The sequence below is a fragment of the Salmo salar genome, chromosome 27, assembly GCF_965601325.2.
Source record: "Salmo salar chromosome 27, fSalSal1, whole genome shotgun sequence".
Lineage (NCBI taxonomy): Eukaryota > Metazoa > Chordata > Actinopteri > Salmoniformes > Salmonidae > Salmo > Salmo salar.
Window position 1 is genome coordinate 7,978,238 of NC_138317.1, and position 26,446 is coordinate 8,004,683.

Consider the following 26,446-nt stretch of genomic DNA (forward strand, 5'->3'; position numbering starts at 1 on the left):
AGGGTAGACAGTTCCCTATAGATTATTCAAAGAGGCCCCTGGGAATCATAAAGCAGTTTTCTAACATACAAACTAGTTAACTGCAGTCACTCTGGATCCAGAGAAGTCTGTGTGTGTGTGTGTGTGTGCACGTGTTTCTTTGCCAATAACTACATCAGCACTGTGCTATAGCATGATATCAGATGATGGTAGGCTACTGGTTTCTTGTACGACTCTGTTCACTTTCATTGCAGTTCCACAGATAGAAACAAGTCCGGCCTCCCTGGAACATCTCTCTGTCTGAAATATAATCCTGCTGACATCTAGCTAGCAGTACTGCAGAGCAGAGCCCAGACAGAGTGGGCGTGTTCCTCCACCAGCCCAGGGATGCGCTATCAGTCGGTCAGACACTGTTGCTGTGTAGGAGAGAGACACTGATAGAGAGGAGAGAGACGATGGGAGGAGAGAGCGAGTGATTGAGAAGAAGAGGAGAGTGGAGACGACAGCAGGAGAGAGACTGATGGAGAAGAGGAGAAAGGGAACAGAGCTAATGAGACTGGAGGAGAGGTGCTAGAAGACGGATACAAGTCTGTGTCCTCGGCGTAACCTCCCTCTCTGGCCTAACACAACCTAGCAACAGCAACTCTCACTCCCTACCTGTGGCTCTTCTATAAAATGAAGACCGAGGCTTTCTGACTCACAATACCAACCACCAGTACTGTTTTCACACGTTAATGACAGTGTAGAATTGGTGGTACTTGAACTAGAACTTGCCCATCTATATTGCATTAAAGTACATGTTGCCAGGCTTGACCATTGATATAAGTCATGTTCCATTATAAATACATGGCATGGCACGTCAAACAGATCAAATATGTAAGAGTCCAAGACCTTATTTCTTCAAGGTCAAACACTCCCAACAGCCACCTCTATCAGCCACCATACACCACAAAAATGCTCTCTATTACACCTGCCAAATACCTTTCATGTATTCCTATCATTAATAGTTTGCATATAATATATTAAAGCAGAGGTGCTTAGCAGTCTGTAAACACCTGCTTCCCCCCCCCAAAAAAAAATCATATTTCTCTGCAGGTCCTTCGTCAGCAGTTCTGTGGAGAGGAGAAGGCTATTCAATGGAGACCTGAGAAAATGGCATTTGTATTCTGCTAATCTCTCTCTACTGGAGGAGGCTAATGAAGGTTAACAGGACTTCTACACACACTGTGCTGGGCAGCAGCTCCACACTCCTTCTGCAGAGTTTCTCTCTCTGAGGCCCAGTCCACACCCCCTTACACACGCATGCATAAACGTATGCACGCACACTAGGGCTGCACGCACACTAAGGGCTGCACGAACACTAGGGCTGCATGACAGGGGACTAATAAATACAACAAATAAAAACGCCTTTTTTTTACTAAATATTGTGATTGCGATTTGACTTGCGATATAGATCAAAACACTTGGGTGAAGTTTTGGAATTTTAGAAATAGAATGATATACAGTGCCTTTATTCCCCTTGCTTTATTCCAGCCTGAATTTAAAATGGATTAAATAGACATTTTTCCTCACCCATCTACACACAATACTCCATAATGACAAAGTGAAAACATGTTTAGACATTTTTGCATTTATTGAAAATGCAATACAGAAATATACCATTTGCATAAGCATTCTCACCGCAGCGTCAATACATGTCAGAGTCTTTCTGGGTAAGCCTAAGAGCTTTGCACACCTGGATTGTACAATATTTGCACATTATTCTTATTGCAAACAGGATGCATGCTTTGCAATATTTTTTTATTTTGTACAGGCTTCCTTCTCACTCTGTCATTTAGGTTAGTATTGTGGAGGAACTATAATGTTGTTGATCTATCCTCAGTTGTTTTCTCCCATCACAGCCATTAAATTCTATTTTAAAGTCACCATTGGCCTCACGGTGAAATCCCTGAGCGGTTTCCTTCCTCTCCGTCAACTGAGTTAGGAAGGACGCCTGTATCTTTGTAGTGACTGGGTGATACCCCATCCAAAGTGTAATTAATAACTTCACCATGCTCAAAAGGATATTCAATGACTGTTTTTTTTCTCTCCTACCAATAGGTGCCCTTTGCAAGGAATTGGAAAACCTCCCTGGTCTTTGTGGTTGAATCTTGAAATTCACTGCAAATCCACTGCTCGACTGAGGGACCTTACAGATAATTGTATGTGTGGGGTACAGAGATGAGGTAGTCATTCAAAAATAATGTTATACATTATTATTGCACACAGAGGGCTGTATGTCATGTCATCGGTCAGAGAAAGTCCATGCAACTTAAGCACTTATTTAGGCTTGCCACAACAAAGGGGTTGAATACTTACTGACTTAAGACATTTCAGCTTTACATTTTTTATTTTGTAAAAATGTTGAAAAACATAATTCCACTTTGACATAATGGGGTATTGTGTGTAGGCCAGTGACAAAACATCTCAATTTAAACCATTTAAAATTCAGTCTAACGCAACAAGATTTGGAAAAAGTCAAGGGGTGTGAATACTTTCTGAAGGCACTGCAAAAGGAGTCTTCAGGGGGTAGTGTCTTTCCTTGGAGTCTATAGTGAATAGAATGCATTTACTCTGGAGTAAGAGGCTGAACTGAGAGGCCTCATTATCTGAGCTCTCCGCTCAGCAGGCTCCTGTCCTCTGTGGAGTCACTAGCCTCGAAAACTCCTCCGTCTCCCCCTCTTTCTCTCTCTCCCAGGCTGTAACACAACAAAATGAGGAAAAAGTCAAGGGGTGTGAATACTTTCTGAAGGCACTAAGAAGCAAAGTGGAAAGAAGCATCGTTCTTGTTTGGAACAATGTGTTGACTGCACGACCGAACAGAACAGCATGCAAACGTATAATAAATCTAACAGCGGGGAGGAGGAACTGCGCTGCTTGAGTGACTGAGCGAAGCTTTGTGTGCGTGAGAAAGCCTTAAGAGGAGAGCGGGAGAGACGACAAACAGAGTAAACTAGAAAAACCGATGTTACACGCGGCTGAGTGGCGTTTTAAAATATTGCAATATGGATATCTCTTGCGATGTGGATATTGCACATCACTATTGCGATTTCTATGTGAATTAGATGAATTGTGTATCCCTAATGCACACACACACAGACATCTGAGGTAGGGGGCGCAGGGGGTACGTCCCCATCTACCCCCTCAGAGCAAAACATATTCATCATTTAAGCCATGTCAGAAGGGTGTTAATAACGTGATGGTCCTTCACACACACAATTTTAATTGCGTTTTTGTAGGGCAAAGGGAGTACTGTGGATCAAAGGGCTCCCTAATGTAGGCCTTATACAAAATCAGTAACACCCTCACACCACGTCCCATGATAATTCCCCTCCGTATCCAGCTGCTCTCTTTGTGTGTGTGTGTGTGTGTGTGAGAGAGCGATGGAAGGACCTATCAATTAATTCAGTATACTGTTACTATACGCATATAATCTAAAATAAGTGCGTACACTGGATCTACTCCGATTAAATATGTAGTCTGTCTCTCTCGCATCGATTCCATTTAACTTAATTGTACTTAAACCAACCATTTTGAACAGCGTAAATATATCGCTCTCATAAACATTGTGAATAAATACTATGTCTACACCCATCTATAATTCATTCTGCCTGTATAATATGTCTATACCTAGATCGTATATTAGTTTTGCGTAGTGTGCTAAAGCATTTACAGATGTAGGATCTTATTTGATCACCATGTTGTAGGAATTTTCCTGCACAGCAGGAAATGCTAACTTCTAGTATATTCAAGGTTTAAAAAGGCTTCTACAGTTTGTAATTTCCACTTTAAAATTGCAGACTTGATTTGCCCTAAGTAAAAATGTATCAATCCCTACAAAAATGTAAAATAATTATAATCCAATAATTCACATTTCCTGTTGCTGCATGATTATTTTTCTGCTGTGGGAAACTGGTCAAATTAAGATCCTACATCTGTATCTATTAGTTTGAGTTTTCGAAGGTGGTCACTGTGCATATAGCATTATAAGGCTCGTTATACATGGAGGCTACATACTAGTTTCTAAAATCTAGGTCTATGTAGTCATCCGCACTGGTGGCAGTGGAGTCAGCGCTTTAGTCTCGCTCTCTCGTTCCTAAATTAAACATGGGAAACACTTAAAGATTCCATGTGATTTATGGACCCATTTCATTTTCATTTCCAGGCTTCATAAAATAGTCATCCTGCATTTTTTATTGTTATGACAGGTTTTGTCAAGCGCGGGAAGGGAGATCTGAGAAGGTTGAGGGCTGTGTGTGTGTATATGAGTGAGAGAGATTGATCTCTCCCCTGGACTTGGTGATCCCCTTAACCCCAATAAGCACAAATAAGATTTAGATGTGGATATCCATCCCCCTGGGGTCACCAACTGTAGTAGTAGTAGTAGTATACCATAGCAGTATTCTACATATACAGTATAGTATCTAGCAGTAGTGTACAACCTAACCTAAAAGACCAATCTGCAATTTGATAGATAATGACAGTAGCCCATGGTAAATGTATTAAATCCAGAGCAATGTCACGAGATCAAGGTCATTTATGGTTCAGAGTAAGGTTTGTTTTCAAAGCGTTGGGTTGACTTCAAAAGTAACAGTATTTTTTTTTATGTTTAAAAAGGGCTAATGAAACAGGGTGAAGGTGAGAATGGACAGACAAATTCTTTGAAAATGGGTAAATACAACATGTAATATACTTAAACAGGTTAGGTACAATCCTGCATTCACTGATTCCATGTAGGGCTATATGGATAAGCCGACGCACACCTTGCCGCAATATCCTTTGCAAAAGGTATAACGTCACAAAATATTCCTTTTTGGGACCAAGACCTATGCTATAATGTAAAAAATGTATAGGCGGAGTTAGAAAGTTGGCTGTCAGAAGTTTTGTAATGTAAGTTTACTTTTAATCCGTCTATCTGCATATTTCAAGACATGGCATGAGGGTGCAATGAGATACCCAATGGGTTGGAACATTATTTTCTCAATCATTTTGAAAATGTTTACTTAAACTGGAAATCATATGATCCTCCATCGTTAAGTGGATTAATCAAATGAATTATTATTGAAAATATTGAAAAAAATGTGGGCTACAGATTTAAATAGCACAATTTGAGGCCATAATGGCATAAAGTATTACAAACCCTTGAAATATCCATAGGATGAAACATTTTAAATAAAACTCTTATGAGAACAAACAAGATGGGTATTGATACTGTGTGAACATGTCGGTTTGAGAAAGTTTGATGTCATTAATGTTTGTTGAAATCTACGAATGTCGAAATGTATGAATGTCTGAGTTAGTGTTTGTCTTTGTCTTTTTTCTTTATGTTAAAGGTTGGGCATCAAGTCCCAGCCAACGTCATGTCTAGTTTAGTGGATCCATGTCTGAAATGTTAAGTTGTCTATTGTCAAAAAAAAACAAAAAAAAACAATCGTACTTTTCTTAAATAAAAAGACCTTTCAAAAAAAGCTAGTACAGAAACCTCTTAAATTGATACATCCCTTGACCAGTCCCCTGCACCTCCCAAATTCTGACAGAGAGAATTTCACTGTCTTCAGTAAAAAGCGAAGGGGAAGATGCTGTCCCTCAGACAGAGCTGTACAGTAGTTGACTGCCTGGCCATAGTCTCCTGACTGTGCCTTGGTAGGGTAGTGGCTGAGGACAGAGTCGGGCTGACAGACAGGTTGCCTTGTCTCCTGCCCTAAGCTTGTCTCTACTAATATGGACAGCTCTACATTAGGTCTCTAAGTTCACCGAAGTGCTCGTCTAAGGTGGGGTGATGGGGAAAATGGTCTTCCAAACAGCACAGCCTGAAAGGATAACAAGTGACTAGTGCTTCAGTCAACCCCTTGCTTTTCTTGCAGTATCCACAGATTTATTTTCTATTTATTCTATTCTACCTAATATCAAGGTAGCAGCCCCCAAGCAATCTCCATTTCTATTCTCGCACAATGAGTAATGAGCCTAACTGAACAACATGGTCCGGCCAAAGCTCCACCTGCTATCTGAGGAAGAGAGGACTCTGGAGAAAGAAACTCGCATTGTTATTTTCCCCGGCTGGCCGAGCCTCCTCTTTTCAATAAGACCGTATTAATTCAATTTTTTGTAATTTTATATAAAACCCTTGCCTCTTGACGGCCGGTGCATCAACAGAAATGGCAAGGGATCCGCGCTCAATATCTCTGTCAGATATATTGTAATTGTGTGGGGCAGGGTGGCAGAGGCAGGTTGGTTGGGATATTGCTTGGGTATTTCCCCCGAGTCTCTGCCGCTTAAGCAGTCTGTCTCCCGCCCTCATCCTCTTTTCTCGTTCTCTGCCTCCTCTCTTTGTCTCCCTCTCCACCTCTGTGTCTATTTCTCCATCTTACCGTCCCCCTCCTTTCTCCTCCACTGCTCCCCCTCGTCTATCTGTCCGCCACCAGGAAACAATAGTCATGCATTTCACTCTCAATGTCTGTGCATTAAGCTCAAGATATGATCTAGAAGAGCACAACATATAAGGTGAATCTCTGCAATTCTGGGATAGCAAAGATTTCATGCACATACACATCAGACAAATGGAAACACAACTATAAATGGCATTAAGCATGCCCAGAGAGAGGTTGGAGAGAGTGCTGGTACTGTTACAGCCTTAAATCTTTTTCCTCCTCACTCTCTCCATTCCTCTTCCTCTCGCGCTGTTAATTTCCACTTGGCTGGAGAGAGAGGGCGAACAGAAGTACTCTAATTCCCTCTTCCGCAGACACCAGAGTTTCTCCTGGACCGGCTGGGCTTCAGACGGCGCAGGCATATTTTAGGCAATGGGATTAAGAGTAAAAAAGTTCAAAAGTACAGGAGTAGCCGAGAGAGACAGAGAGAGAGAGAATGAGAGAGAGATGGAGGGAGGGAAAAACACAGTTTCGCTGTGGAATGCGGAAGCATGAGGAGAAAAAAAACGGACGTCTCATGTTCTTTTCAGGAAGATGAAAAATGTTCTTCGGAGATGAGAGGAGGGAGTTGAAGTACTTTCTTTCATGGCTCCGCTGCAAATCTGGAGGTGATGAATAAGTGAGGGTGCATACGTCCACTGCTACTCCGAGTAAAAGTATGCAGCCGGTGTGGATGAGCTGAAGGAATCCCCCTTCTCTTCAGATCCAGAACATTTCAAAAAGGTCATTTGTCGACCTGCAAGTTAATACATCTCTGTCGAGGCCAGAATGTAATGCAGCTTAACGCAGACATAAAATGTAGTCTATTACATAGATAACATATGGAGCTGGCTACTGCCACTGTGTGCTCAGAGAGATAAGCTACTCAGTATAGACTTTCTGTCTCTAATGGAGACAGATAAAGAATGTGTTCTCTCATAAAACAGTTCATAATGAACTTAGAAGTAAATATCTGACGTTTCCATGATAGTCTATTAACATCGCTGTGATTGTGAAAGAGGCCAATTTACTGTCTCTACTGCAGGTCTTCGATCAGGGTTGTATTCATTATTAGGGCATACCGTAGCAAAACGTTTTGCAACGGAAAGCTAGCATTTCCTATTGGACAAGTTCAGGTAGACCCTAACTGTTTCAGTCCGTTTGGTGCTTAATGACACCGATTTATAAAGTTTGAATTACAATACACCGACTGTACCTGGTACCTTTAAAATAACTTTTAATGATCAAATAACTTACTCTCCTACCCTCTCCCTGACTCGCATTCATTAATTACAGAAACATAGATCTATTGCAACAGGGAAACATGATCCCCTAGGACATAGTCCCTTTGCGAGAGCCAGTACAGTACATAACAAAGAAGACCAACTCTCTGATCTGAGCAGAACAGGGGCACGACTCACACCCAGGAGTTAGATACCTTTGATACGAATCTAGCTATAGTAGCTGTGACTGAAGTTGGCTCTCTGAGCTTGGTAACAGTCTGGTTAGCTAACCTCAGCGCTATCTGTGGGCCTCAACACAGAAGTGAGATCTAGAGGAACGGTGTGATGTCCATCTAGATGGGACAGACTGGCCTGGCACTATTACCGACCTTATAAACAGATTGACAGAGTAGGACGATCTAAGAATGGTGGAGGAAAACTGAGCAAGTTGTACCCCGTTCAGTTTTCGCTAACAGACAAACATGACTTGGGAAAAGAAACCGCAGGTTTCTGAGAATAGTTACAGTTGACTAATGGCTACCTAATGGCAAATAATAAGGCCCAGGACTGAAGCACACCGATGAGAAACATGTTTCTCGATTAAGATTTAATGTGTGCGCAATGAGAAATAATATCTCCCCCATAAATATCAGTGGGTAAGTTTGTGTCATATACGCCCCGAGTGTGCGCTGTAACCGGCGGTCGTGCCAAAGAAAACGGCTGGCACGATGGCCAACCTGACTCATTCCACCCCATTATGGGTTTCTCCGCGCCATCTTTATAGTAGGGACACTAAAAAGTGTGTCATGTAATCATTCCTCATTTTCTACGAGCCAAACGCTACGGAGCCAATTTGGATGGATGGATTGGGGTAGAGGACAAGAAGGGAGGAATAGGGAAAGAGAGAGATGAAGAGGGGCTCATTGCCAGGAGCGGAACAAATGACAATAAATTGAACTATTATAAAGAACAGAGGGCTAAAGAGGAATTCTAATTAAAGTGTAGCAACATACTTTAGTTTTTTCCCCCTCTCTGCATAGGGCTCCCGTGTGGCACAGCGGTTTAAGGCACTGCATCTCAGTGCTTGAGGCATCACTACAGAATACTTTCCGAATACCCTGTATAAACTGAAAAGCACCGGACCCAAAATCGAACCTTGTGGAATGCCACGTGGCATGTATTTTCTCTGCATTATGTTCACCAAGGGTGACAAACGTTTGACCGGTTAAATAGGTCCTAAACCAAATACAGTACTTAAATCCAAGATTACAAGGACAGAGAGCTGTTTGGCGTCTGTGTTGGCTCTTAAAAAATTATTTTGCTGTTTGAAAACCAATTTCTCAAGAATTTTGTTTAAGAGTGGAAGGTCGGAGATTGGCCGAAAATTGCTAAGAGCTGAAGAAACTAGATTACTTTTCTTCAGAAGGGGTTTGACCATAGCAGTTTTTAGTGCAGTGGGGAAAGTGACTGTGAACAGGGGGTGATTAACAATAGCTTGCACTTCTTCAGATATGCAATTAAAAAACTGTTTTGAAGAAGGTGGTGGCGATAGGATCGAGAAGGCAGGTAGAAGGCATAAGTTATGAAATCACTTTCCTGAGCATGTCTGTGTCAACCAGGGAAAATCAACCCATAGTGCCTTTGCGTGGTAGGCTAGGGCACAAATCAAACTTCTCATCAGGTCTTGCTTGACTGACACCCAGCCTATTATTGGTTATTTTATGTGGAAGTTCACATAGTTTTGCGGGGGTAGGATTTATCAGGTTGAGAAGAGCACTCTCAAATTATTCTGATTAATAGTGATCAAGTTAGAAAAATGGGCCCATCTGGCATTTCTAATTGCCTTGTGTCAAGTTGCTCTCTCAGAATATCATAATGGACCTGCAACTTTGACTTTCTCCACTTCCGCTCTGCCTTTCTGCAATTTCTCTTTAATTGATTATGTGTGATTAGATGGAGACACATTAAAAGAGGGACAGTGTGTCAGAACACACTGTCCCTCTTTTAATGTGTCTCCTGTCAGACTTGGGCCCCGACAGTGAATTTCAGTAACTAGGTTCCCATCCCATTGGCGTGATCAGTGTGTGATGACATAGTGCATACAAAATGCTATGTTTTGCTTTAGTGTTCATGTACTGAATAAAAATCGAAAGTTCAATGTGTTCCCATCGCATTTTTCAATTCTACAGATAGTTTTGTCACAAAAACAGTTGTTTGAAATAGCAAATGTGCTTACTCTGGTCTTGGCATATGCACTCTAGCCAACAACTCACAGATACAGTGCGGGAAGGCTGTATGGGCAGGCTACAGTTGACATTTTAGTCATTCAGCAGATGCTCTTATTCAGAGTGACTTACAGTAAGTAGTGAGTGCCTACATTTTCATACTGGGCCCCAGTGGGAATTGAACCCACGACCCTGGTGTTGCAAGCGCCATGCTCTACCAACTGAGGCACACGGGACCGAGTCTACCTGAGATTATTATGGGAAAGAGCTAGAATATTTGTATTTGTCAAACAGCAGATCGATGGAGCATCATGTCACCGGAATAAGACCCTCGATATTTATTGGAAAGGAGAATCATGCTCACAACATGCACTTTCAACACCCTGTGAAGTTCATCATCTGTAGCCTAATAAACTGTATGGTTTCCCGGGTCATAGTGGGAGGACCACACACCATATAATCGGGTGACTCCAAGTTTGTATTTGATCTGCACATGTGCCAGCACCAGTAGAGCATTCCTCTCTCTATGCTTATGCATGAATGGAGTGAGTTCGGGGGAGAAAAAAAACTGACCGTATGAATCTTAGAAATTGTATGTAAAAACTATCTGTATATGTCCGAACTCCGAATCAAATAGGCTTCCCAAAATTGACATGGTCGCTGTGTTAGAACGTTTATTTTGATTGGCAAGTCTGTGCATTTATCAAAACCCTATCCGGTAGCCTGATTTCAGATGTGTAATGTAGGCTAAACCAGATTAGGGAAATTGTTCTTCTTGCAAAGCAATAATTGTGTTCCTATTGGTCAAAACATTTTGGACACTGCCAGAACTTTGTCGGAGTCTACGACCGCATGTAGTGGTGCTTAAAAATCTGACCTAGAACCTGTCACACTGAACAAGCCAAGATGTCCGACAATTGTTTACAGCCTAAGAATATGCCCCCGGCAAAATCGTGGCATAAAACAGTTCAAATCGTACAGTCTGTGCGGGCTTTAAGAGTTACCCCATTAAATGTGATTAAGACAAAGGAATACTGCTCATTCATCGGATGACGTGGATTTCAAAATGGCTGCCGTCCCACGGCAACAAATCACATCCACCATGACGGGCACTGCAGGTCATAAAACAGAAGAAATTGTTGCACATGTTTACAGCTAGATCATATGACTGGAAATGTCCAACCCATTAATGTCATGTCATAACTATGAATCTACAGCATGTTAACATCTGTATACTGGTACCACTACAGCCAGGTGCTAGCCTAGGCTAGGCTAACCCCTCTCAGCTAACTCTGCAGCCCATCTTCAACAAGACACTCGAAGACAAACATTTCTTCTAGTAAATTCCCATGCGTATTGAGAGAATATCTCAGTGGGGACACATCTCAGCGTTGGCTGGACACAGATCTCTTCTTTACGGCGGTGCTGCCTGGCAGAGGCACTGAGGCAGCCCAGGTCTGTATCATCAGCAATCTCTCTCTCTCTCCCCCAAGATGAGGAGTTCAGTTTGGAAGATAATCAAAGGATGTAATTAAAATCAGGAGTGTCCCTCAAACATGGCATCTGGCACGAGCAGGGCCAAAGGGGCGAGAGAAAGAGGGCTGACAGAAAGAAGGCCGACAGAGCGAGAGGTCTGAGAGAGAGCGAGAGAGAGAGCGAGCAGACCGGCATTCTTAGCTCGCATATCAAAGGGGCCAGAGTGAGATCAATCAACCGGAATGGCTAAAAGACCTTTCAATGAACCTCCTTTAAACTCAGTACAATGCTACAAACAGAGCGTCACAAAGTGGGGCCCTGGGGTTTAATAACTCCCTCTTTGAAGACCGTGCATCTTTAATAGAGGGCAAGTTAAGCCTGTGGCGGCCCGACAACGTGCACGGTGGTGGGCTTGTGCTCATCCTGATGCTTGATGATGCACAGATGACAACGACACCTGACACACACAAACCGAAATATGAAGTAGCATTACAGGGGTATAGTAAGGGATGTCGTATCAAACGAGCAAGCAAACTAACGAACACAGGTGTGCGTGCACTCACATACATACATACGCGCACACACACACACACACACACACACACACACACACACACACACACACACACACACACACACACACACACACACACACACACACACACACACACACACACACACACACACACACACACACACACACACAAGCAAACAAGATAGACGCAGAGAGGAAAAATGGATCAAGATAAATATAACTTACAAATAAAAGCCTCATTTATATTTCACCCTCCTGGCAGACCTTGCCTGTATATATTTATAAAGTCATTAAAATGAAAGTTAGAAGCTCTCTGAAGCTCCAAGCCTTGTGAATTCATTTAGTCTCAGTTATAAAGATAAAAGGCACTTCTATGCACTTTTCATTCAGTAAACCATGAGAGGCCAAATCTTATCAAACGGCAATACATGTTATGGTAGCGATTCTCAACTGGTGGGTCTAAACCCACATTTTTAAATATAGTTTTCCATATTGTACTTTGGCAATTCTTGTTCGCAATGCGAATATTGGGTCGCGACTGCGACAACCTGGTCCAATTTGGGTCCAGAGGTAAAACCAGTTGAGAACCACAGTAGGCTGGTATGTTGGTAGGCTGTTGAAACTAAGTTGGGATCAACACATTTCTGACTGATACCCAGTACCTGGATATCTCTCTGAGGTAGCTGTAAAACTAAAAGAGCTTTGGCCACCACAAGATACAGGTATCTTCCAAAATAAATGAAACAATTGAGTAAATGAGGAATACAAAAGTATATTGAAAGCAGGTGCTTCCACACAGGGGTGGTTCCTGAGTTAATTAAGCAATTAACATCCCATCATACATAGGGTCATATATAGAAATGCTGGGCTGGACATTATTTTGGCTACAATGGCTATAGGATGACAATGCCCCCATCTACAGGTCACGTTATGGTTTGATGAGCCTGAAAACAATGTAAACGATATGCCATCTCGGTCACCAGAATTCAACCCAATTCAAATCAAATCAAAGTTTATTTGTCACGTGTGCCGAATACAATAGGTCTTGACCTTACAGTGAAATGCTTACTTACAGGCTCTAACCAATAGTGCGACAAAAAAAGGTATGTGTGTGTGTGTGCGCGTGCGCGTGTAGGTAAGTAAAGAAATAGAACAACAGTAAAAATACATTTGAAAATAAGAGTAGCAAGGCTATATACAGACACCGGTTAGTCAGGCTGATTGAGGTAGTATGTACATGTGGGTATGGTTAAAGTGACTATGCATATATGATGAACAGAGAGTAGCAGTAGCGTAAAAAGAGGGGTTGGCGGGTGGTGGGACACAATGCAGATAGCCCGGTTAGCCAATGTGCGGGTGCACTGGTTGGTCGGCCCAATTGAGGTACATGAATGTACAGTTAAAGTGACTATGCATATAAGATAAACAGAGAGTAGCAGCAGCGTAGAAGAGGGCTTGGGGGGGGGGCACACAATGCAAATAGTCCGGGTTCATTAGTCTTATGGCTTGGGGGTAAAAACTGTTGAGAAGTCTTTTTGTCCTAGACTTGGGACTCCGGTACCGCTTGCCATGCGGTAGTAGAGAGAACAGTCTATGAATGGGGTGGCTGGATGGGGTGGCTGGGGTCTTTGCCAATTTTTAGGGCCTTCCTCTGACACCGCCTAGTGCAGAGGTCCTGGATGGCAGGCAGCTTAGCCCCAGTGATGTACTGGGCTGTACGCACTACCCTCTGAAGTGCCTTGCGGTCGGAGGCCGAGCAATTACCATACCAGGCAGTGATGCAACCGGTCAGGATGCTCTCGATATTGCAGCTGTAGAACCTTTTGAGGATCTCAGGACCCATGCCAAATCTTTTTAGTTTCCTGGGGGGGAATAGGCTTTGTCGTGCCCTCTTCACGACTGCCTTGGTGTGTTTGGACCATTCTAGTTTGTTGTTGATGTGGACACCAAGGAATTTGAAGCTCTCAACCTGCTCCACTACAGCCCCGTCGATGAGAATGGGGACGTGCTCGGTGCTCCTTTTCCTGTAGTCCACAATTGAACATTTATGGGAAATTCTGTGACAGCGGTTGCCACCACCATCAACAAAACTCCAACATTTTATTTATTGTGGAAGAATGGTGTTGCATCCCTTCAATGATTTATATATATATATATATATATATATATATATATATATATATATATATACACACACACACACACACACACACACACACACACACACACACAATATGACTACGAGCGCTGTTTTGATGCCACCGTGCCTCCATCTGGGCTCTCCACCACCATTGTAAAATATATTTTGGAAGCTATAGAAATGCATTTGTTTTTGCCATGTTTATTCTATTACAGACACCTTAATTCATATTTCTAAATTATAGTATGTGAGCTAAACATGAAAAAAAAAAATACTGTAAGGAAAATGTTAATGTTCTAATGTTACTGTCCCCACTACAACAACAAAAAAGTACATGTAATTCTGTCCTTAACATTTAACAAAAATACTGCAGAATACCATTCATTCCTATGGTAGGACTGCTTCTTCTGGGGAGTGCCAATATGGCCGACCAGTGGCTTCAAAGCCTCTCATTGGAAATTACATATTGTAGCATCAGTAACCCAGGGTTTATATACGCAACATGCATCAATTTCAAAGATTTTACAGTTCAGTCAATTGAAATCAATTCATTGGGCTCTAATCTATGGATTTCACATGACTGGGTATACAGATATGCATCGGTTAGTCATGGATACCTTAAAAAAAAAGTAGGGGTGTGGACCAGAAAGCCAGTCAGTATCTGGTGTGACCATAATTTGCCTCATGCAGCTTGACACATCCTTCACATGGAGTTGATCAGGCTGTTGATTGTGGCCTGTGGAATGTTGTCCCACTCCTCTTCAATGGCTGTGTGAAGTTGCTGGATATTGGTAGGAACTGGAACACGCTGCCATACACGTTAATCCAGAGCATCCAAAACTGCTCATTGGGTGACATGTCTGGTGAGTATGCAGGCCATGGAAGAACTGGGACATACAGTTGAAGTCGGAAGTTTACATACACCTTAGCCAAATACAATTAAATTACATTTTTCACAATTCCTGACATTTAATCCTAGTAACAATTCCCTGTCTTACGTCAGTTAGGATCACCACTTTATTTTAAGAATGTTAAATGTCAGAATAATAGTAGAGAGAATGATTTATTTAAGCTTTTATTTTTTTCATCATATTCTCAGTGGGTCAGAAGTTTACATGCACTCAATGAGTATTTGGTAGCATTTCCTTTAAATTGTTTAACTTGGGTCAAACATTGTAGGTAGCCTTCCACAAGCTGCCCACAATAAGTTGGGTGAATTTTGGCCCATTCCTCCTGACAGTGCTGGTGTAACTGAGTCAGGTTTGTAGGCCTCCTTGCTCGCACACGCTTTTTCAGTTCTGCCTACACATTTTCTATAGGATTGAGGTCAGGGCTTTGTGATGGCCACTCCAATACCTTGACCTTGTTGTCCTTAAGCCATTTTGCCACAACTTTGGAAGTATGCTTGGGGTCATGGTCGCAAATGGGTCTTCCAAATGGACAAAGCTTTAACTTGAGATGAGATGTTGCTTCAATATATCTACATAATTTTCCTCCCTCATGATGCCATCTATTTTGTGAAGTGCACCAATCCCTCATGCAGCAAAGCACCCCCACAACATGATGCTGCCACCCCCGTGTTTCACGGTTGGGATGGTGTTCTTCGGCTTGCAAGCCTCCCCCTTTTTCCTCCAAACATAACGATGGTAATTATGGCCAAACAGCTCTATTTTTGTTTCATCAGACCAGAGGACATTTTTCCAAAAAGTACGATCTTCGTCCCCATGTGCAATTGCAAACCGTAGTCTGGCTTTTTTTATGGCGGTTTTGGAGCAGTTGGCTACTTCCTTGCTGAGCGGCCTTTCAGCTTATGTCGATATAGGACTCGTTTTACTGTGAATATAGATATTTTTGTATCTGTTTCCTCCAGCATCTTCACAAGGTCCATTGCTGTTGTTCTGGGATTGATTTGCACTTTTCGCACCAAAGTACATTCATCTCTAGGAGACATAACGTGTCTCCTATTGTTTGTACAGATGAACGTGGTACCTTCAGGCGTTTGGAAATATCTCCCAAGGATGAACCAGACTTGTGGAGGTCTTTTTTTCTGAGGTATTGGCTGATTTCTTTTGATTTTCCCATGATGTCAAGCAAAGAGGCACTGAGTTTGATGGTAAGCCTTGAAATACATCCACAAGTACACCTCCAATTGACTCAAATGATGTCAATTAGCCTATCAGAAGCTTCTAAAGCCATGACATCATTTTCTGGAATTTTCCAAGCTGTTTAAAGGCACAGTCAACTTAGTGTATGTAGACTTCCGACCCACTGGAATTGTGATACAGTGAATTATAAGTGAAATAATTTGTCTGTAAATGTCACGACTTCCGCCGAAGTTGGTCCCTCTCCTTGTTCGGGCGGCGTATGGCGGTCGACGTTGCCGGCCTTCTAGCCATCGCCGATCCACTTTTCATCTTCCATTCGTTTTGTCTTGTCTTCCTCACACCTGGTTCCAATTCCATTCAATTACATGTTGTGTATTTAACCCTCTGTTTCCCCCCATGTCCTTGTCCGGAATTGTTTCTTGTAGTGCTTGTGCACGTTATGCTGGTGGATACCGGGTTTTGTTTGACCCACTCATTGATTGTTCTGTTTACGGTGGTTTTTATGTTTATTAAATGACACCGTTGTAAATCAGTTTTCGCTCTCCTGCGCCTGACTTCTCTGCCGCCGGTACTCACCACGTTACAAAATTCCGGACCGAAGCTATGGAGTCAGCAGGAGCAGGTACCCCGGGTATAGGGGTGGAGGAGCGTGTCCGGGAGCACGCAGCAATGCTCCACCATCTTGGCATCGCCATGGACCACGTTGTTCAGACAATGGACCGCTGGGAGAGACAGGGAGTTCTCCCAGCGCCTCCACCAGCACAACCGGGGTCTCCACTAAGCGCCCCTCCTTCTCCTGGTCCCAGTGGGATTCATCTCTCCCTGCCCCAGGAATACGATGGGAAGGCTGCGAACTGCCAAGGGTTTCTTTTACAACTGGACCTATACCTGGCCACCGTCCACCCGGCTCCTTCGGGCCGTGAGAGGGTGTCCGCCCTCATCTCGTGCCTCACCGGGAAAGCCCTGGAGTGGGCCAACTCCGTGTGGAGAGAGGGAGATGCGGCGTTGGACCAGTTTGAGGAGTTCACCCGCCGCTTCCGGGCAGTCTTCAACCACCCGCCCAAGGGTAGAGCGGCGGGTGAACGCCTCTTCCATCTGAGGCAGGGGACGAGGAGTGCCCAGGAGTTCGCCCTGGAGTTTAGGACCCTGGCTGCCGGCGTGGGATGGAACGACAGGGCCCTGATCGACCATTATCGCTGCAGTCTGCGCGAGGACGTCTGTCGGGAGTTGGCCTGCAGAGACACCAACCTCACGTTCGACCAGCTGGTGGACCTGTCCATCCGGCTGGACAACCTGCTGGCTACCCGCGGACGTCCAGATCGGGGTCTGTTGGTTCCATCCCCCCGCACCCCCTCTCCTATACCCATGGAGCTGGGAGGGGTGGTGCGCAGGAAGACCGGAGGGGGTTCCAGCTCGTGCACCATCTGTGGCCGCAGAGGTCACACTACCGGTCGGTGCCGGGTTGGTTTCTCTGGGGATCGAGGCAGCAGGCAGGGCGCTCTGGCGTCACCTCAGGTGAGACAGCACCATTCTCACCCAGAGCCCTCTGTTGCACATATGTGTGCAGCATTCCCAGCATAAGGCGCTCGTCGATTCAGGCGTGGCTGGGAATTTTATACATAGAACCTTCGCTCATAGTTTAGGGATCCCCATTGTTCCCGTGGCTGTGCCCTTTCCCGTTCACGCCTTAGATAGTCGACCATTAGGGTCAGGTTTGATTAGGGAGGCCACCGCTCCTCTGGGCATGGTGATAGAGGGGGGGCACAAGGAGAGAATTAGTCTCTTCCTTATTAACTCTCCTGCGTTTCTCGTGGTGCTAGGCCTAGCCTGGTTAGTTTGTCATGACCCCACTGTTTCTTGGCCACAGAGGGCTCTCACGGGGTGGTCGTGGGTGTACTCGGGGAGGTGTTTAGGGGTTTCCGTTGAGCTACTATGGTGGAAAGTCCAGACCAGGTCTCCACCGTGCGCATTCCCCCTGAATATGCCGATTTGGCTCTCGCCTTCTCTAAAAAGAAGGCGACTCAATTACCACCCCATCGACGGGGCGATTGTGCGATAGATCTCCTGGTAGACGATGCACTTCCCAGGAGTCACCTTTATCCCCTCACACAGGTGGAGACGGAGGCTATGGAAACATATGTCTCCGAATCCCTGTGTCAGGGGTACATTCGGTCTTCCACTTCACCCTTCTCCTCGAGTTTCTTTTTGTGAAGAAGAAGGAGGGAGGTCTGCGCCCGTGTATTGACTATCGGGGTCTTAACCAGATCACTGTGAGGTATAGTTACCCGCTACCACTCATAGCCACAGCGATTGAGTCAATGTACGGGGTGCACTTCTTCACCAAATTAGATCTCAGGAGCGCTTACAACCTGGTGCGTATCCGAGAGGGAGATGAGTGGAAGACGGCTTTCAGTACCACCTCAGGGCACTATGAGTACCTCGTCATGCCGTACGGGTTGATCAATGCACCATCAGTCTTTCAAGCCTTTGTAGACAAGATTTTCAGGGACCTGCACGGACAGGGTGTAGTGGTGTATATTGATGACATTCTGATTTATTCCACAGCACGCGCCGAGCATGTGTCCCTGGTGCGCAGGGTGCTTGGTCGCCTGTTGGAGCATGACCTGTACGTCAAGGCTGAGAAATGCCTGTTTTTCCAGCAGTCCGTCTCCTTCCTAGGGTATCGTATTTCCACCTCAGGGGTGGAGATGGAGAGTGACCACATTTCAGCCTTGCGCAATTGGCCGACTCCCACCACGGTAAAGGAGGTGCAGCGGTTCTTAGGGTTTGCCAACTACTACCGGAGGTTTATCTGAGGTTTTGGTCAGGTAGCGGCTCACTGCTGAAGGGGGGCCTGGTGCGTTTCCAGTGGTCGGCTGAGGCGGACAGGGCTTTTAGTCACCTGAGGGCTCTGTTTACCTCGGCTCCCGTGCTGGCCCATCCGGATCCCTCTTTGGCGTTCATAGTGGAGGTGGACGCGTCCGAGGCTGGGATAGGAGCTGTGCTCTCTCAGCGCTCGGATACGCCACCGAAGCTCCGCCCCTGTGCCTTCTTCTTTAAGAGGCTCAGCCCGGCGGAGCGAAACTATGACCTGGAGGACCGGGAGCAGTTGGCAGTTGTCATGGCCTTGAAGGTGTGGAGACATTGGCTTGAGGGGGCTAAACACCCTTTTCTCATCTGGAACGACCACCGCAATCTGGAGTACATCCGGGCAGTGATGAGACTGAACCCTCGCCAGGCAAGGTGGGCCATGTTTTTCACCCATTTTGTGTTTACCCTTTCCAACAGACCAGGCTCCCAGAACGTGAAGGCAGACGCATTGTCCCGACTGTATGACACAGAGGAGCCTCCTGCCTGGTGGTTCCGGTAATGTGGGAGCTGGACACGGACATTGAGCAGGCGTTACGTGCAGAGCCCGCTACCTTCCAGTGTCCCGCTGGGCGTCTGTATGTACCGTCTGCTGTTCGTGACCGGTTGATCTATTGGGCCCACACGGCTCCCTCTGGTCCTCCTGGGATCGGTCGGACAGTGCGCTGTTTGAGCGGGAGGTACTGGTGGCCTACCTTGGCTAAGGACGTGAGGGTTTATGTTTCCTCCTGCTCGGTGTGCGCCCAGTGTAAGGCTCCTAGGCACCTGTCCAGGGGTAAGCTACACCCCTTACCCGTTCCACAACGGCCTTGGTCGCACCTGTCGGTGGATTTTCTGACTGATCTTCCACCCTCACAGGGTAACACCGCGATCCTGGTCATTGTGGATCGTTTGTCTAAGTCCTGTCGTCTCCTCCCTCTGCCCGGTCTCCCTACGGCCATACCGACTGCGGTGGCCTTGTTTACGCACGTTTTCCGGCTACGGGGTGCCTGAGGATATAGTGTCTGATCGAGGTCCCCAGTTCACGTCTAGGGTCTGGAAGGCGTTCATGGAACGTCTGGGTGTCTCGGACAGCCTTACTTCAGGGTTTCACCCCGAGAGTAACGGGCAGGTGGAAAGAGTAAACCAGGATGTGGGAAGGTTTCTGCGGTCCTATTGCCAGGACCGGCCGGGGAAGTGGGCGGCGTTCGTGCCCTGGGCTGAGATGGCACAGAACTCGCTTAGCCACTCCTCCACTAACCTCTCTCCCTTCCAGTGCGTACTGGGGTACCAGCCGGTTCTGGCGCCTTGGCATCAGAGTCAGACCGAGGCTCCTGCGGTGGACGACTGGTTCAGGCGCACGGAGGAGACATGGGAAGTTGTCCATGTTCACCTTCAGCGGGCCGCGCTACGCCAAAAAGAGAACGCAGACCGCCACTGCAGTGAGGCCCCGGTGTTCGCACCAGGGGACCGGGTCTGGCTCTCGACCCGAAACCTGCCCCTCTGCCTGCCCTGCCGGAAGCTGGGCCCGCGGTTTGTGGGGCCATTCAAAGTCCTGAGGAGACTGAACGAGGTATGCTACAGGTTACAGCTTCCCCCAGATTACCGTATTAATCCCTCGTTCCATGTGTCTCTCCTCAGGCCGGTGGTGGCTGGTTCGCTCCAGGAGTTTGAGGTGCGGGAGGTTCCTCCGCCCCCTCTGGACATCGAGGGGGCCCCGGCGTACTCCGTTCGCTCCCTCCTGGATTCGAGGCGTCGGGCGAGGGGCCTTCAGTATCTCGTGGAGTGGGAGGGATACGGTCCGGAGGAAAGGTGCTGGGTTCCGGTCGAGGACGTGTTGGACCCTTCAATGATGTAGGAGTTCCATCGTCTTCGTCCGGATCGCCCTGCGCCTCGCCCTCTGGGTCATCCCCGAGGCCAGTGTCGATGCGCTGCTGGAGCCATGCGTCGGGGGGGTACTGTCACGACTTCCGCCGAAGTTGGTCCCTCTCCTTGTTCGAACGGCGTTCGTCGTTCCGGCCTTCTAGTGGTTTTGTGTTGTCTTCCTCACACCTGGTTCCAATTCCATTCAATTACATGTTGTGTTTCCCCCCATGTCCTTGTCCGGAATTGTTTCTTGTAGTGCTTGTGCACATTATGCTGTTGGATACCGGGTTTTGTTTGACCCATTCATTGATGTGGTTTTTATGTTTATTAAACGACGCCGTTGTAAATCAGTTTTCGCTCTCCCGCCAGTACGCACCACGTTACAGTAAACAATTATTGGAAAAATGACTTGCGTCATGCACAAAGTAGATGTCCTAACCGACTTGCCAAAACTATGGTTTGTTAACAAGAAATTTCTGGAGTGGTTGAAAAACAAGTTTTAATGACTCCAACCTAAGTGTATGTAAACTTCCGACTTCAATTGTATTAAGCTTCCAGGAACTGTGCACAGTTCCTCACGACATGGGGCCGCGCATTATCATGCTGAAACATTAGGTGATGGCGGCGGATGAATAGCACGACAATGGGCCTCTGGATCTCATCACGCTATATGTGCATTCAAATTGCCATCAATAAAATGCAAATCAGCTGTCCGTCCTGTCTTCCTGTAGCGCTGTCTTAGGCGTCTCACAGTACGGACACATCTGGCCACATCTGCAGTCCTCATGCCTCCTTGTAGCATGCCTAAGGCACGTTCATGCAGATGAGCAGGGACCCTGGGCATCTTTCTTTTGGTGTTTTTCAGAGTCAGTAGAAAGGCCTCTTTAGTGTCCTAAGTTTTCATAACTGTGACCTTAATTGCCTACCGTCTGTAAGCTGTTAGTGTCTTAACGACCGTTCCACAGGTGCATGTTCCTTAATTGTTTATGGTTCATTACAAGCATGGGAAACAGTGTTTAAACCCTTTACAACGAAGATCTGTGAACTTATTTGGATTTTTACAAATTATCTTTGAAAGACAGGGTCCTGAAAAAGGGACGTTTCATTTTTTTGCTGAGTTTAGTGTGTGTGTGTGTGTGTGTGTGTGTGTGTGTGTGTGTGTGTGTGTGTGTGTGTGTGTGTGTATTCTGTGTTATTATTTAGTTAGCTAGTAAATAAATAATTAAACCAATTTGTGTAGTACTGAATTATGAGCAAGGCTGGGTTTTTTTGCAGATGCATGAGGTTACGACTGTTCAGAATGATGACATGATAAGAGGTAATAATTAATAATTAATATGTTGACCGTTTAATGGATGTTGTAGGTAAAGACCTTATCATTTGGGAGATGGTAACTCTTTAAACAACCTCTTCTGTGGTGGCCCAAATTCCTAATTAGTTGTTACATGATTAATCAGGTAACAATTAAACATAGTTAGTGGATTAAATAAACAATCATCAGATTAATGAAAGTGAAGTCACAACACTGGCATTACTAAGCCTAAGAGAAACACATTTACTTTTGTTATCCTCCAGCTTTCATGTTCAAGCCTCTCCATCCTAGACGGACAAGCAAACAATCACTTTTAATCGTTTTTCAAAAATGAAAAAAAAAAAATGAAAAAAAAAACAGCCTGACATTTTTGTAAGCGCCAAAGAAAATATAAAAATAAATAAGGTGTAATAGCACCAATTATATTTGATGATGGTATGTTGAGCAGTGTACCTCATGCAGGACTGTGTTTCACCATTTCTCCCCATGAGTGCATGCTTGAACAGCAGGGAGGACTGGACAAAAGCCCAGATAAGGGCCACACACAAAAATACAGAGAAGTCAGGTTACAGACGGTGCCGGGACAGGCATTAGCACTGTTTTGTTGGAGCTCGGTGTGAATTCACAGAGGAAAACCATAAGAGATTTAAATAGTACGGCAAGCTATAGCAAACTACTCGACAAAGGTTGACGCTAAAGTGTATTGACATTATACAGATTCAACATCGCTGAGTAGAAATGGTCTGCTGTATATATACACTGGTAACACATTATGTCATGTATTCAGTAACAATTCAGTAAGTATTTTTTTAAACCTCACGCTTTGAGCTACAGTGAGGGAAAAAGGTATTTGATCCCCCTGCTGATTTTGTACGTTTGCCCACTGACAAAGAAATGATCAGTCTATAACTTTAATGGTAGGTTTATTTGAACAGTGAGAGACAGAATAACAACAAAAAAATCCAGAGAAACGCATATCAAAAATGTTATAAAACGATTTGCATTTTAATGAGGGAAATAAGTATTTGACCCCTCTGCAAAACATGACTTAGTACTTGGTGGCAAAACCCTTGTTGGCAATCACAGTGGTCAGACGCTTCTTGTAGTTGGCCACAAAGTTTGCACACATCTCAGGAGGGATTTTGTCCCACTCCTCTTTGCAGATCTTCTCCAAGTCATTAAGGTTTCGAGGCTGATGTTTGGCAAATAGAACCTTCAATTCCCTCCACAGATTTTCTATGGGATTAAGGTCTGGAGACTGGCTAGGCCACTCCAGGACCTTAATGTGCTTCTTCCTGAACCACTCCTTTGTTGCCTTGGCCATGTGTTTTGGGTCATTGTCATGCTGGAATACCCATCCACGACCCATTTTCAATGCCCTGGCTGAGGGAAGGAGGTTCTCACCCAAGATTTGACGGTACATGGCCCCGTCCATCGTCCCTTTGATGCGGTGAAGTTTTCCTGTCCCCTTAGCAGAAAAACACCCCCAAAGCATAATGTTTCCACCTCCATGTTTGACGGTGGGGATGGTGTTCTTGGGGTCATAGGCAGCATTCCTCCTCCTCCAAACACGGCGAGTTGAGTTGATGCCAAAGAGCTCCATTTTGGTCTCATCTGACCACAACACTTTCACCCAGTTGTCCTCTGAATCATTCAGATGTTCATTGGCAAACTTCAGACGGGCATGTATATGTGCTTTCTTGAGCAGGGGGACCTTGCGGGCGCTGCAGGATTTCAGTCCTTCACGGCGTAGTGTGTTACCAATTGTTTTCTTGGCAACTATGGTCCCAGCTGCCTTGAGATCATTGACAAGATCGTCCCGTGTAGTTCTGGGCTGATTCCTCACCGTTCTCATGATCATTGCAACTCCACGAGGTGAGATCTTGCATGGAGCCCCAGGCCGAGGGAGATTGACAGTTATTTTGTGTTTCTTCCATTTGCGAATAATCGCACCAACTGTTGTCACCTTCTCACCAAACTGCTTGGCGATGGTCCTGTAGCCCATTCCAGCCTTGTGTAGGTCTACAATCTTGTCCCTGACATCATTGGAGAGCTCTTTGGTCTTGGCCATGGTGGAGAGTTTGGAATCTGATTGATTGATTGCTTCTGTGGACAGGTGTCTTTTATACAGGTAACAAACTGAGATTAGGAGCACTCCCTTTAAGAGTATGCTCCTAATCTCAGCTCGTTATCTGTATAAAAGACACCTGGGAGCCAGAAATCTTTCTGATTGAGAGGGGGTCAAATACTTATTTCCCTCATTAAAATGAAAATCAATTTATACAATTTTTGACATGTGTTTTTCTGGATTTTTGTTGTTTGTATTCTGTCTCTCACTGTTCAAATAAACCTACCATTCAAATTATAGACTGATAATTTCTTATTCAGTGGGCAAACTTACAAAATCAGCAGGGGATCAAATACTTTTTTCCCCTCACTGTAGATGTATAGTTCATACATGCATAATCTTTAATCAGAATTACTGTCTTACCTCAATTAGCCACGAAATTCTTAGTTTGAAAGCAACTTTTCTGTAAGATGTGTGGTGTCATTGAGTACTGCAAGCTTGGCCACGTGTGCCAGACCCTTAGCAATTTGAGTTCCAGACAATGACTTTAAGCCCCTTCTATTTGAGTGACAGTTAGCAAGATGCACATTGAAGAGAGTTGCACAGTGAAAGAAGCCTGGTCCAGGCCTGCCCAACGTTATCCAAGGGCTGGCCCAACAGCTCAGTAACACAACAGAGAGAGCACGAGAGCGAGCAACGTTGTACTGCACATACACACATGATGTAGTACGCACTTTTCGGGGACCCGTTTTGGCTAGAGGCTACTTTCAGAACTACTGGCTAAAAAGTATGCATATCTTCCTCAAAGTCTCTTTAAAAAAGGGGCACTTCACCACTTTATAAACCCATATTCCTTATTTCCATCACCATATGTGTTCACCCATCATATGTGAAAACAGATATTTTTTATTTTCTGTCATTAAAATATTAGAAAAACATCAGAAAATTACATGCCCTTTTAATTTTTGTGGTTGTCAACAAAAATGGCCACCATGAGATTAAATGACATTGTTTTGCTACTTTGTTTTAGAACAATGGAGGTAATTATATGACCACCACTTTAAATGTTGTGTTATGTTTCTCTGGTAATTACCATTTCAAACTAAAATCATGAATTACTGACATCAATCATATTTGCCCTCGACGTGAAAGATGTTACAATAATAACTGATTATCAGGTGTAGCGCCGCGGCTATCGCTAAGTGCAGTATCATAAATCCCGAACACACAAATGATGATCCAGGACTTGCATTATAGACATAAAAGTAAATTATGTACCCCCTTGATACACATCATTTCCCTCAAAATGCCCTTGCTCTCTTGCGCCGTCTTCCTCCTTTTTACGACCATCCATATGCATCTATGGCAACATGGGCTAACACGTCCCATCTGTTCCACGCCTATAAATGAACCACTATCAATCGTAACGGAAAGACCAAATACTGACAAACTCCTTGAGATTAAGATTGACCAGGTACTAGAAAGGTACTAAGATAAAAGAGAGAGCCACTCACTCCAGCGAGAGAACTAGACACAGAGTCACAAAAACAAAATAAGCAAGACCAGTACAAGAAAAACAGGCTATGCTCCAAACTACATTAAATGATCCATGACACAATCTACTACATTAAGGTCACCATGGCAACACAAACCCACCAAAACCTCTAAAATGTATAGTTGTGAGGAGGAGTGTACTGCGTCCAGAAGCTAATTCACCTTTAATTTTCTGTATTCAGGCTTCACTCAAACATTGTTTTAAAGGTTTGTTTTACTATTACCTTAAATATAAGTAATCTGATTTATTAGTTAAAGTCTGTGATGTTTAATCAAACTTGTCGCACTCAGCTCCTGATAGAGGATAAATTCTACAAATCGGTCTCCTGAATTAGCCTTCTACGCATGAGCGCCCAGCTGGCACACGTGCACTAGGCCTGAGCTAGTTTTCCCCAGCTAAACTAGCGGAACTATGCTAGTTTCGTCCTCATTGCCAATCCCTCAAATACTGCATCCTCAACTTTAAAACTCCTTTGCTAGTTATATAATCACGTAACTAACAAATTTGCTGGAAATGAACTTGAATAGTCATGACCGGTTCGAGATGGCGGTGACAGCGGCGAAGGATATCATTGCTACTTAACGTGGATCCAAGTTCAGTTTTGAGATCCACCGGCGTCATTGGTGTAGGGTTAAGGTGGACGTTTCTGAATGGTCTTGGAACTGTGAC

The 26,446-nt window shown here is 44.7% G+C and overlaps 1 protein-coding gene across 3 annotated transcripts in view; it reads right to left on the bottom strand.

The window, feature by feature from the left end:
* Positions 1–26,446, bottom strand: part of samd12 (sterile alpha motif domain containing 12) — a 124,220-nt gene that overhangs the window by 34,375 nt on the left and 63,399 nt on the right. For 2 of the 3 annotated variants that reach the window (XM_014177608.3, XM_014177606.3), the window contains exon 5: positions 1,594–2,717. The exons of the other annotated variant lie outside the window; for it this stretch is intronic. In XM_014177608.3, coding sequence (XP_014033083.2) covers positions 2,641–2,717 — 77 coding nt within the window. In that variant the 3' untranslated portion in view covers positions 1,594–2,640. Of the gene's footprint in view, positions 1–1,593; positions 2,718–26,446 lie in introns of those variants that run through there. 3 annotated transcript variants of the gene reach the window in all.